Consider the following 11959-nt stretch of genomic DNA (forward strand, 5'->3'; position numbering starts at 1 on the left):
ACCAAGCTTTTTATGTTTACCCGTTACGGACTTCTTGTAATACTTATAAGTCATTAAAAAAAACCTTGGGTACGAACCAAATGTAATGAAACAGAAATGTGGCTCAGCTGGATTGAACCGCATTATGAAAAGCACTCTGTTACTGCCCTACAGTACATGAAGATCTTCTATGAATGAACGTTGATATATGAAGTGACATGGCTGTATTATACAGGACTATTAAATACATAACAAAATAATTTTAAGACCATTTTTAAAAAGTAGTGATCGTCCAAATTATAATACGATGGATAGGCATACACGCTGAGCAGGTCCTTTCAATGCGTTGTTCGTTTTAAAAAAAGGATCAGTTAAGCTGACCACGAGCTTTATTGACTAAACACTCTTTTAAAGACATCTTTCAAAAACATCAATTTAGAACACACTGAGTTCTTGAAAAAGGACAGCTGAGCTATGGTGTTTCTACTGCATATAAAGCAACTTTTTTGACACTTTTTTGTGGGCAAAAGTTAACTCCGTTTGAAAGGCTTCTATTTTCGACCAATGAAGTCTCCTATAATAACGAATAATGTCGAAACTGAACGTGTTATCTCAGTCGAGAGGATAGTGCCCATCAATCACGGCTAAACCATTTTCAGATAAAACGCAACATTTTTCTTATCCATTACTTTGCAAACTTTCAACAAATAAGATATAGAAAAGCCGTGCTTCTTGTATTTTGCTGTTTTATCTTGACGTTGTATTGGTTATTGACGTCCCTGATTTAAATAGCCTGTTGATAGTCCTGATAGGTCACTATAAAACCCATTAAGATCAATTTGGGGTTGTATATGATATAAATGGAATATTAGCATCTGCTTGACAGTTGAAATTCATAAAAGGTTTTTTGTTGGTTTAAAGGCTTTGTTTCCATGGAGATGCTTGTCATGTTGAAGATATTTGTCATGTAGGAAAATAAATATTTTTTTACTATATCCTATTAACAGAAGAACGAATAGCAGGTTAAAAAATACGATTGTTTTTCATATTCTTCATTCAATGTAAAAAACATTCAGCTTGCTCCTAATTTATCATATTGACTTATAAAAAAGTAAAAAAAAATATATAAAACTTTAAATATTTAATCGATTTTTTTAAGAAGAGCACGGAGTTCGAATCTAATTTTGTGACCCGATATCTCCCATTCGTAAAGCGTTTTCCATTTACAAGATAATTGATTGTGAATCAATTTGTAACATACACTTCTCACGACATCAAAGAATTCTAAAATACTATGTGTTAATTTTGTAGACAATCTTTTTAATCTGAGGTAATTTATTTTCATTCAAAATCCCCTATATCATGACCCGTATATAGAGGGTTCAAGCGGGGTCCTGTGTAGTTTGAACATTTAATATACGCCTATTGTCACCAATGCCTTTTAGAGTATATGTGAGTAGGTTTTTGGGTTGTAATTTTCTTCACAAGAGTATTCAAAATGACCATCATTAAAGAAGATTAAGCAAACATTGAAGTCCTTGTTAGCATTGTCCAGTTAAGGACACTTTGTAAAAGGTAGTACATAAAGTGTCTGCTTATTGAATTTAGCAAAGCATTCGCTCTACCTTTTACTGGATAATTTGTAGCTCTTAAATCTTATAAGAATACGGTAGTTCAAAAGTTTACCGACTTCGTTCACAGCATAGGTAGTTCACTCCAAGGTTTATGATATCCCACTGTTAGGGGGGGCATCATTATATTAACTTTTAAAAATGGTCATGGCAATTAAAAAAAAAAAACAAAACTATTGGACTATTGTACATTTGTCATAGATTGAAGGTAACATGATTATTTTATTTCCCTCTTTCCTCTATGGAGTTTGGAAATAAGAGTTATATCAGGGATTAGAATGACGTAAATATAAATGTAATTAATGGCCGATTGTAGCGAGGTACATGTGTAAAACAATTTGTACATGTGAAAACTGTGAAAAAAAAAATTCATTTTTTTTTATCTCATTTTATTTGTGGAGGGACTTCGTCCTGTGCCTTTCCTTTGACTCGCGCTTGGGAAAGAGTAATCAAGGGTACCAAGGTTATAGCGGTAATCAAAAGAATGTAATCCAGGGACAAAGACCAGACATGGAAAACAGACATACACAATAAAGAACATAAAGTAACTAAAATCACACATACAAAGTAACAAAAGTAAATGAGCAACTCGGACTCCACTAAAAAACTGGGAGCATGGACCAGCTGCACCGGTAGGGTAAGCGTCCTCTGCTTTTCTAGAAACACCCGCCGAGTTGCTCATAAAAGTCAAGTCCGGGAAAAATGTCCATAACAATAACGACGTCGTAATTAAAAAAAACTATAGACTATAGTAAACTTATTCAAAGTTTAAAGTAATACATGTATTTTCAGTTTTTTCCTCTTTATGTATTAACCAAAATGCTAGGTATCATACCCGTGTTAACGGTTTAGTTGTATTAGATAAAAAGAGATCATTCAATTTTGCTCTGGCTGAATAGCCTAATTTCTTGTTTTCTTGAGCTTTGTACCTCTATCAAGGTTCTATGGTAGGAAAAATTCCGCAATCTTTTGAACCGGATATTGTATTGTACGCCTTATGAGGACACGACGCAAAAGGTCAAGCTATTCTGAATGGTCATTAAATTTTATTTTCCCACGAGTTTAAAAATCTCTCTGTCCAATTCTTGACCTGCCAATAAAAATAAAATTCCTTTATTATTTCAAAGCATGCACACAGTTGATGTGTTTTATGTATTTGACAGTCATCCTTCAGAAGTGAAATTCCAATATTCTTTTCCTGTCAGATTTGATTCAGCAAAAATGTTCATCCCGTTTGATTCCTGATCTGGGTTTGTATTCAAATATCATATTTTTGACATATTTGACAAATTGCTATATAATATTCTTATCAGCGAATCATTAAAAAAAATGATTCGGACGTTCAAGCACGACATGGTCAATTTTAATTATTTTAAAAACACATTACTGTCCTCCACATCATAACCGGAAGCAACTTGAAACCAGATAGCGAAATAGTGGCGACCTGAGACTTAGTCACTATTAAAGGGAGGATTTTTTAAGGTAGCTATCTGAAGCTCATACACTTGACGTAGTCCAAATAAAGTGCGGAAACGCTCTTGGACTCGCGTCGGGTATAGGAGTAGGCAAAAGCATCAACACAACAACCCAGACGCTAGTAGGAAACACTGCAACTGATTGGTTCGGTCAGGTATCCGGAAGGCTGCGCTATATCGGTTTTGAAAAATTTCATAATTTTTTACAAGAGTCAAGTTTGCCGTCACTTTAACATGTAAATGTTTATCGTATTTGTTGCCCGGAAGTTTTTCTTTTGAGTGACTTTAAATTTCATTTGTTCGGATTAACATTTTCAGATTAGGAAGAGTCATTTTTGACAATGATACAGTGTGCATGTACACATGCCTACAAAATGTACTTGTATGTGTGTTTTACTGCTACCTGACTGTATTGTATTCATTTATATAGGTGAGATCAGTTCTGACCTCTAAGGGGGACTGTCAGAAGAGCCGGCTCTAGAACAGTTCTAAAGGTGTCATAGAGCCAGCTGTTACGATAGTTCTACTAGCAGAATCGGCTCTACGAGAACATTTCTACTATTAGAGCCAGCTTTTCTGACAATTCTGAGAAGGCTGGCTTCACGAGAACAGATCTACTAGTAGAACCGGCTCTGCTAGAACTGTCAGAAGAAATGGCTCTAGAACTGTCCGAGAACTGTCATAAATGTGTCATAGAACAGGTCTTCTGACAGTTCTAGGTCTAGGTCAATTGTGTGAAAGATTAGAGCTGATCCCATTTATACATGTGAATAGGTTCCATCGCATTTCTTTACACTGTAACAGAACATGTTTAAAATGGTTCTAGTAAACACTATGCCAATGTTCAGCGCCAGTAACAGACCATAATACACAACTTTTCACATGCTAATTATGCAGTCCGACAAATGCATGTGGTATTTTCAAGCAACCAATTTCGAATTTAATATGAAGAAGGGCATAACTAAACCTCAACTACATGTATTTCTATAGAATAAGAAAAAATAACAAAGCTTAAAAAACATTTTATTTTCAAAACTACATGTATAAAATCTACAAAATACTGTATAAAACTTATTATTGCGTGATTTATCTACAAAAAAAATAAAAAAAAAACATTGCATAGATTTTATCTCACAAATTGAACACATAAAATAGTATAACTATAAAAACTGGTCTGTAAAATTCTGCATAAATAAACAACAAATTAGCACTTCAAAAAATCGTAAATCGGAACACATCATGATTCAGAATGCCGTAGGTGCTACAAATCAAAACTGAACACGAGGGCAATTTACACATGAAACAGATACCATCTAACACAATATGGGTATATTGTAAAAACATGTCTGTTACATCAGGTACATTGCGTAACTATATGAACACATTAGCAAAAATCAACAATTCAAATCTCCAGCTCTTTAAACTTTTGACACATTATTTTTGCAGTTTGAACACAATGATAAAATAACACTATATTTTTATTAACATTAGACACCTTTGTATGTCATGGTTGAAAAAGTTACAACTAATGAGTACAGAGGCCTGTCTGAACCAAATTCTTTCGGGCTGTTGAATTTGTTCGATTTAGAAAAATGTTCCATTCGTGAATGTTCAAAATATTATTTGATGTAAAGGGACCATAACAGTTTCCAGTTTTGAGAGGTTTTCGGATTATTTAGTTATCGGTTTATACAGGTCTCATTGTACAATCATCAAAGCGCATGCGTGTACGTGTAGTTCTTTCAAATACCAGTGTTTCTTTACAGTAAGCACATTCAGAAAAGAAAATAACAAATTCAATAATTATATTATTCTTAAACTTTCATCAAATGACATCATGTAACTTTGAACACGTCATAATAAGTAAAAAGTAATAATCAGTTTTTAAAGACAATATGGTACGCAAATGTAAACCTTTAAACATATCAGTAAAAAATCTACTAGTTTATCTGTTTATTAACAATGGCAGCCTTTAACAGTTTAATAGATGAGCGCCATTTCTGTGCACTCGTAGCTGCCTTATTAACACATAAAAATGTCACATTTTTAAATATAGATCTATTCCCATTAAAATCCTACCCTCCCTCGCCTTGCGATCAAACCCCGTATAGCTGACTTGTCGGTCCACTATGCCTTATCGGATATTCGTTCTATCGCTATTCAAGTCCTCTAAAATCTTCGCCTTTGTCGAGCTGAAATGAGAATACCAAAGAAAATCAATTATTGATCAATGATTTTAAACATTATACAAAAATCAATAATCACTCCGAAATAGGATAATGCGAACACTTTTCAAATACATTCAAATACAAATGAAAATTTGCAGGTATATACTTCGTGCGTACTAATTAACACACTTAAGATTAAAATGTTCACTTAATTAAAATAACAAATAATAATAATAATAATAATAATAATAATAATAATAATAAATAATCAAAGTTTACAGAAATATAAAACTACATGAAAAGCTTCTCAGTATAGAAAAGCTTCTAAATTCTCAAGATGTCGAAATACTGTAGTCATTTAAATATCTTCAGCAGTAAAATAGAAATGTCAAGTGAGATAAGATTTTTCCTTTATTCATCAAATGCAGTTAACCACAGAATTAAAATACTCGACCAGGTCGGATACATGATCAAAATAAAATGAGATATTAAATGCAAAATCTCCAGGTACAAATGTATAAAATATTTCCCTTACCTGTAAAAATTACAAAGGGAAAAACGACCTCAGATCCGTCAATTCATCTTCTTCCGAACTAAATGACTCCGATAGATTTTCTGATGTAGTTGGACTGTGCTGCATGGATACGTAACTGGTTGCCGGCGAATGCTGCATCGAGTTGTAAGAATTGTAATACTGTTGATCTCCGAACGTGTAACCCGAATTCGTGCACATAGCTTCGTACAAAGCACTGTCATTTGCGTAGGAAGAAATCATTAATTCCGTTGGAGTTTGGTCTGGATTATAGCTAAATGTTTGTAAATGTTGATAAGTGATCTCCGTATTGTCACTTAACTTGTCAGTTTGATAACTCAACCGATTTTGTTGATCTTCAATTATGTCTGTATTGTAAATATTCTCATTATGATAGTTCTCTTTATTATTGTTATCGAAGTTCATACAAGTAGTCTCGCACTGTCTGTCAGATGGAGTCAGTGGTATATTTGTAGCATCCTCTTGGTTTAAAGGGCTCGGTGTCCGGCGCGTGTCAAGCTCGCTTCCTCCCTCGGACGTGGATTTATCTGTATACTGAAGAAGTTGTTGCAATTGTCTAATATATTCCACTGCACCCTTTAAAGTGTCAACTTTGCTAAGTTTCTTGTTCTTTTTTCCCTCTGGTACATGCTCTCGTAAAGTCTCAAATCCGAGGTTCACCATCCTAACTCGGTTTCTTTCTCTTTCATTTCTTCTAGCTACCGCAGCAGGGAGTGGCTTTGGTAACAAGTTATGAAGCCCTTTCCCGTCCGTGCGTCGCTTGCAACGCAGCAATTCCGGCTTCGGTGATATCGGTTCCTGCTTCTTCAGTCGTCTCTGTGCTTTCACTTGCTGAGCGACAGTTTCTGGCGAAGTTTTCACCAGAATGAACGGCCCAGTCATTTGCACACCATTTTTGTTAATAGATGCTAAAGCTTGAATCGGAACCAAACTGATAGTTGATGCCATATCTCAAGCCCTTTTAATGTTGTAACAATGCAACAGTGTCTCCCAATTCTCAAATTCAACACGCGAATCGGGTATGCTTATAAGCTACTAAGACAGTCCATAAGGTTCTTCAAGTTTTAATAATTCGTTTTCATTTAAACTCGGCGGCAATCTTCGGTTAATTCGTTTTATCCGCTTTCAGCCTATACTGATAAATGTCACTTATCATAAAGATTTCAGAGATACTTCTCGACAAAAAGTTTTAAAATAAAGTTCACTTGTCCCAAAGCGACTGCGGTTTTAAAAATAATTTTTAGTCTTGTGTCAGTCACGTGCCTTTCTATTATAGTGTTCCAATACACGGCGGTCGACGTGTTTTGATTGGATAATTTGGACTGGGGTGTGTCTGGCTCGCGATCAGACCAGGTAAAGGTTCCCGCCTTGCTAAGCAGACGACAGGTAACCGCTCGGGCTATTTAATATTTAAGAGTTATTATATCATGAATAGGGAGTTTTATAATTATTTCATCACCTAATTGATCCCTTTGTATAAACCAAATTGTAAATCATAGTTGATATGTAGATCAATAGTTTGCTATTTGTTGACAAAAGCTTCAATCGAAGTGACGTCGCGTAGTTAAAATCTCCACAAAAGAAAAAAAAATAACGATTTTCTCGATGTACATATCATTTTTACGTTACGCTTCTTCTTTTAGTCTATTATATATGTATATTGGTACATGTAATGTCCCCAAAACTGGAAGAGTATATAAAAACATTGCATGTATATGGAGACTAGGGCAGTATGTGGAGTACTGAATTACGTGTATGATGATAAAATATAAAGCATGTCTTTTTGTATATATACTTATAGAAAGAGAATGGATATGGAATGTAAAGAAGACAACAAATCCTCCGGGATGAAAATTGTCAGCTCAAGGCCACCCACTGGTCTTCAATGAATGACGAGGAAACCCTCGTACCACCGGGCAGGTTGCATGTATCTAAACTTTACAATATATTAATAGGCGAATCCGGATGGTGAGGGACAGACTCATCTCCCTGACTGCTGGAAAACTTTAAAACAAAAATGACACAGCTGTCTACTTTTGTGGAAATCAGACGTACCTAAAATATCGCGAAAATTTATTAAAAAAAAAAAATCCTTATTATGGTAAAGTTTTACAGATTGTGATTACGTACCGTATTCTGCGCAAACAATATCAGTTTAAAGGCGTACTTTTACATATTAAAATGTTTTCCAAAAAGATTTTTTTCTCTCGTTACATTTTAATTTAGAACGGTGATTAATACCGAATAGAATGTGGAACAAATTTTCTACAGCGAGTTTATAGTTAATTTTGAGTTGCCGCCCTTTGGGCTACTGACAGTGGCTCTTTTCTCGTATATGGGAATAGGAAGAAAAGAGTGGTTTTAAAAAGTGGAAATGGATGTAAGACACCATCAAAATGAGAATAAATATTAGGGTTACATATTACAAACCGATCTATTATCATCGCAGTTTACTTGAGCAGAACTAGGATCTCAGGTTGGAAATTAGAATTAGAATTAAATGTCGAACGAAACGTTAGGCGTAGAATTTGTGCAAAATCAAAATTTCATGCAAAATATCCTTATTTTAGGGTGTGTGTGTTTGCTTGGGGAGTGGGGGGGGGGAATGACGTACGCGCCTGGTTTTCTGGTTTGTTCATACATATGGACAACTCATAAGTCCTTGTGTCTAAAAAAATCCGCTAACAATAACATAATGAATTATCTTTCATATTATTAACTACTGTTTTATTTACGAACTTTATATTACAATTCTGATGTATACCAGTGTTTGAAATTTGTTCAAATATTATTGTACAAGAAAAACTCTTTAACATCTGGTATGTACCTTGACCTTTTTGAAAAAGAACACCGGGACTGACAACCACGCTACCTGTACCGCGTTCATTGACAAAATAACACAGATCTACAACATACTTTGGAATAACACGCCCAAAGGAGCATATTTATGACTTAAAGCCCACAACTGTACATAATTTGTTGTAAATGCTGCTGATTACATTGCTGAAAAGCAGCAATTGAAAGCATATTGCAAATAATAATAAATTGTCCATCTTGACTACAACACCCGAATATAAGATTTATTATTTATGTTTTAGTCAAATACGCCAAAAGCGATCGGGATATTTGTACACCAACCTCTTGTTCTGCGTGAGATTAAAAATATGATTTATGTATTTGTTGACAAATTTTGGAAAAAATATGCCGCTTGATGTACTACTCTCGGCTGCTAGAGTAGCACAAAAGATCGCGTGCGTCAGTCCTAATCCCGTCATCGTCATTGTTAAAGTTGATAAAAATAGCATTGTGTTAACTGCCACTAAATTACCAGAATTCGAGACGAAAATTTCACTCAATATACATGGGTGTGCTTCATTATATCATAGGAGATTAATTGTTGACAAAGAGCACAATTAAAAGTGATTATCGCGAAGATCATCTTTGTACTGGATTAAAGTACCTCTTTAGAATATATAATTACGGTCAAAAGACTAAATTTTATCATAAATTTATGATAATTTTATTTCAATTTTCTATATCATGATGAGCCATTAAAATGTTTGTTAAGACTTATCTTAGTTCCATTGTTAACTGACATGTCTCCGGCAATTAAAGATATTTTCGGTTTTGTACCATTTAAATTTCTATTATCTATTAAGTGTCATAAAGAGCACATGACCCTTAAGTAGGAGACATATTTCTAACGGATACTATATTTGGTTACCGGAGATAATCATGCATGAACTACAACATTTCCCTAAGTTAAGAAGACAAGAGTTGCATAATAACTCAAAAGCGTTTTTTTCTATAGTAAACGTCATCATTCTAATGAACGGGTTTGTATGTAATACAGAAATATGGCAACATTACCGTTAAGAATTGGCTATGATAAAAAAATTGTGTATTGAAAAATAACATAAATTTTCCATGTGCATATTGTTTATTGCGCGAAGTGCAATAAACAAAATATGCACTTGGAAAATTTATGTTATTTTTCAATAGACAAAATGTTTTCATAGCCAATTCTTATAAATTAATTTTAAAACATATTTTTATCTTTAAAAATTGAGAAAGTAGCTCTGAATTTAACTTAATAGGGGCGTGTCAATATTTTTTTTTTGTTAATTGAGATTTAACATAATTACTTTAACCAATCAGATTACAGCATTTATCTCAAATTAATTTATTATTGGATAACATTTAAAAAAAGCAAAATAACAGAAAGAAACAAAACAAAAAGTGAAACGGAAAAACAAGCAAACAAACTAAACAGCCCCTAAAATACCGGATTTAAACAAACTTAAGGCTAAAAACCACTAATTCCACTTCCCATAGGCTTCTATGCTAATTTCACAATATTCAATGGCTTCTCTGGACTTTACCTTAACTTTAACCTGCAGATGACTATATATCAGCATGATTCTACATATGTCAGCTCACAATCCTCAGAATGGCATGTGGGGTTAGCAGACTTGCAGTGCAGTACTGGTCACCGGAAGTGAAGTGTCTATAAATAGCATGGGAAATCCCAGTGTTTTCACGAGATAGGGGTATATTTAGAAATCATTATGGAGATTAGGCTTCACATCACAAGAAGCAAAATGCACCTATAAAATGTACAGAAATGTTTTTCCTTTCAGAAACTGTTTAAATTTTTTAAATGCGATGAAAACTTTTTTCACAGCACTATGAGGAACAGGGGTAATTTCTGCGTAGGACTATTTTTGCGTACGTTCCAAATGCTCATTGGTTGAATTGGTGGTCTGTAACCTAAAGAGTCACTTTCTGTCTTAGAAAAAATAAATAACTACACAAGTATCTTCCTATACACATACTGAATGCATTTGCAAAGTTTCAGTGAAATGTGACAAGCACTTTTTTAAATATTTGATTTTTAAATATAGGGTAACCAAGTTGCGCGAGCAAAAAAGTGACAATATTCTACCATACTTAAATGCATTAAATATTTGCAAAGAACTTTTTCTGACAATTCAAATAAAAAAAATCAATCACAACTTGTTTTTTAACAATATTAATAAAGAGATAGCCTTTAAAAGTAGTCATTTTCTGAAAAATTGGTCTATTTTTAAAAATTTATGTCTGACATGCCTCCCCTTTTTCTTGATTACATGTCAAAAACCCTAAATCTTTAAATTTTCGCAAAAGGTGATATCTTTGGCTTTAAATTTGTAAATACAGTGTTTTCACAATAAAACATGACAAGTAAAGGGCACCTAAAGCAAAAAAAGTACTCAAAAATGCATTTTCCATGTTGCCATAGGGAAATGCTTATATGTCCTTAACCGCAGTAATGAAAGTGAGTTTTTCCTCATTTCTAATCAAATTTTTGCTCAAATTTACACAAAACTTGATTTCAAGTGCTGATTACCACCATATTTAAGTAAATATAGCCCTCAAAGTTAAATATTTGATATTTTTACTAAATTTTCTACACTTTTCACAAGATAGGACATAAAATTCAGCCAAAAAGACCAATTTTCCATAATTTGGACCTATAACTTAAAAAAATGCATATTTTGAAGGATTTGTGTAGTGTATTCCTCTCATAGCAAAGTTTACAAGATCTTCAAGTAGTTTAAAGCTATTCCAAGAAACTTATCATTTTGCCATGGCCTCAGCTTAAGGCTAAAAACCACTAATTCCACTTCCCATAGGCTTCTATGCTAATTTCACAATATTCAATGGCTTCTCTGGACTTTACCTTAACTTTAACCTGCAGATGACTATATATCAGCATGATTCTACATATGTCAGCTCACAATCCTCAGAATGGCATGTGGGGTTAGCAGACTTGCAGTGCAGTACTGGTCACCGGAAGTGAAGTGTCTATAAATAGCATGGGAAATCCCAGTGTTTTCACGAGATAGGGGTATATTTAGAAATCATTATGGAGATTAGGCTTCACATCACAAGAAGCAAAATGCACCTATAAAATGTACAGAAATGTTTTTCCTTTCAGAAACTGTTTAAATTTTTTAAATGAGATGAAAACTTTTTTCACAGCACTATGAGGAACAGGGGTAATTTCTGCGTAGGACTATTTTTGCGTACGTTCCAAATGCTCATTGGTTGAATTGGTGGTCTGTAACCTAAACAGCCCATAAAATACCGGATTTAATTGTAAAATGATTT

The 11959-nt window shown here is 33.8% G+C and overlaps 1 protein-coding gene across 1 annotated transcript; it reads right to left on the reverse strand.

Annotated features, from left to right (window-relative positions):
• Positions 1 to 4092: 4092 nt before the first annotated feature.
• On the reverse strand, positions 4093 to 7000 carry LOC148613837 (uncharacterized). The gene is made up of 2 exons (XM_088587474.1): positions 5789 to 7000; positions 4093 to 5277 (listed from the first exon to the last, which is right to left on the reverse strand). Exon 1 carries the CDS (start codon positions 6752 to 6754, stop codon positions 5798 to 5800), a length of 957 nt encoding a protein of 318 aa, XP_088443600.1. The 5' UTR covers positions 6755 to 7000; the 3' UTR covers positions 4093 to 5277; positions 5789 to 5797.
• Between the last annotated feature and the right edge of the window lie 4959 nt (positions 7001 to 11959).

The sequence above is a fragment of the Perna viridis genome, chromosome 6, assembly GCF_037379345.1.
Source record: "Perna viridis isolate PV_CMFRI_1.1 ecotype Kerala chromosome 6, ASM3737934v1, whole genome shotgun sequence".
In the NCBI taxonomy this organism is placed as follows: Eukaryota; Metazoa; Mollusca; class Bivalvia; order Mytilida; family Mytilidae; genus Perna; species Perna viridis.

Bases quoted from the DNA above. Each gene is read 5' to 3' on its own strand.
- LOC148613837 (XM_088587474.1), bottom strand. From the start codon at position 6,754: ATGGCATCAACTATCAGTTTGGTTCCGATTCAAGCTTTAGCATCTATT.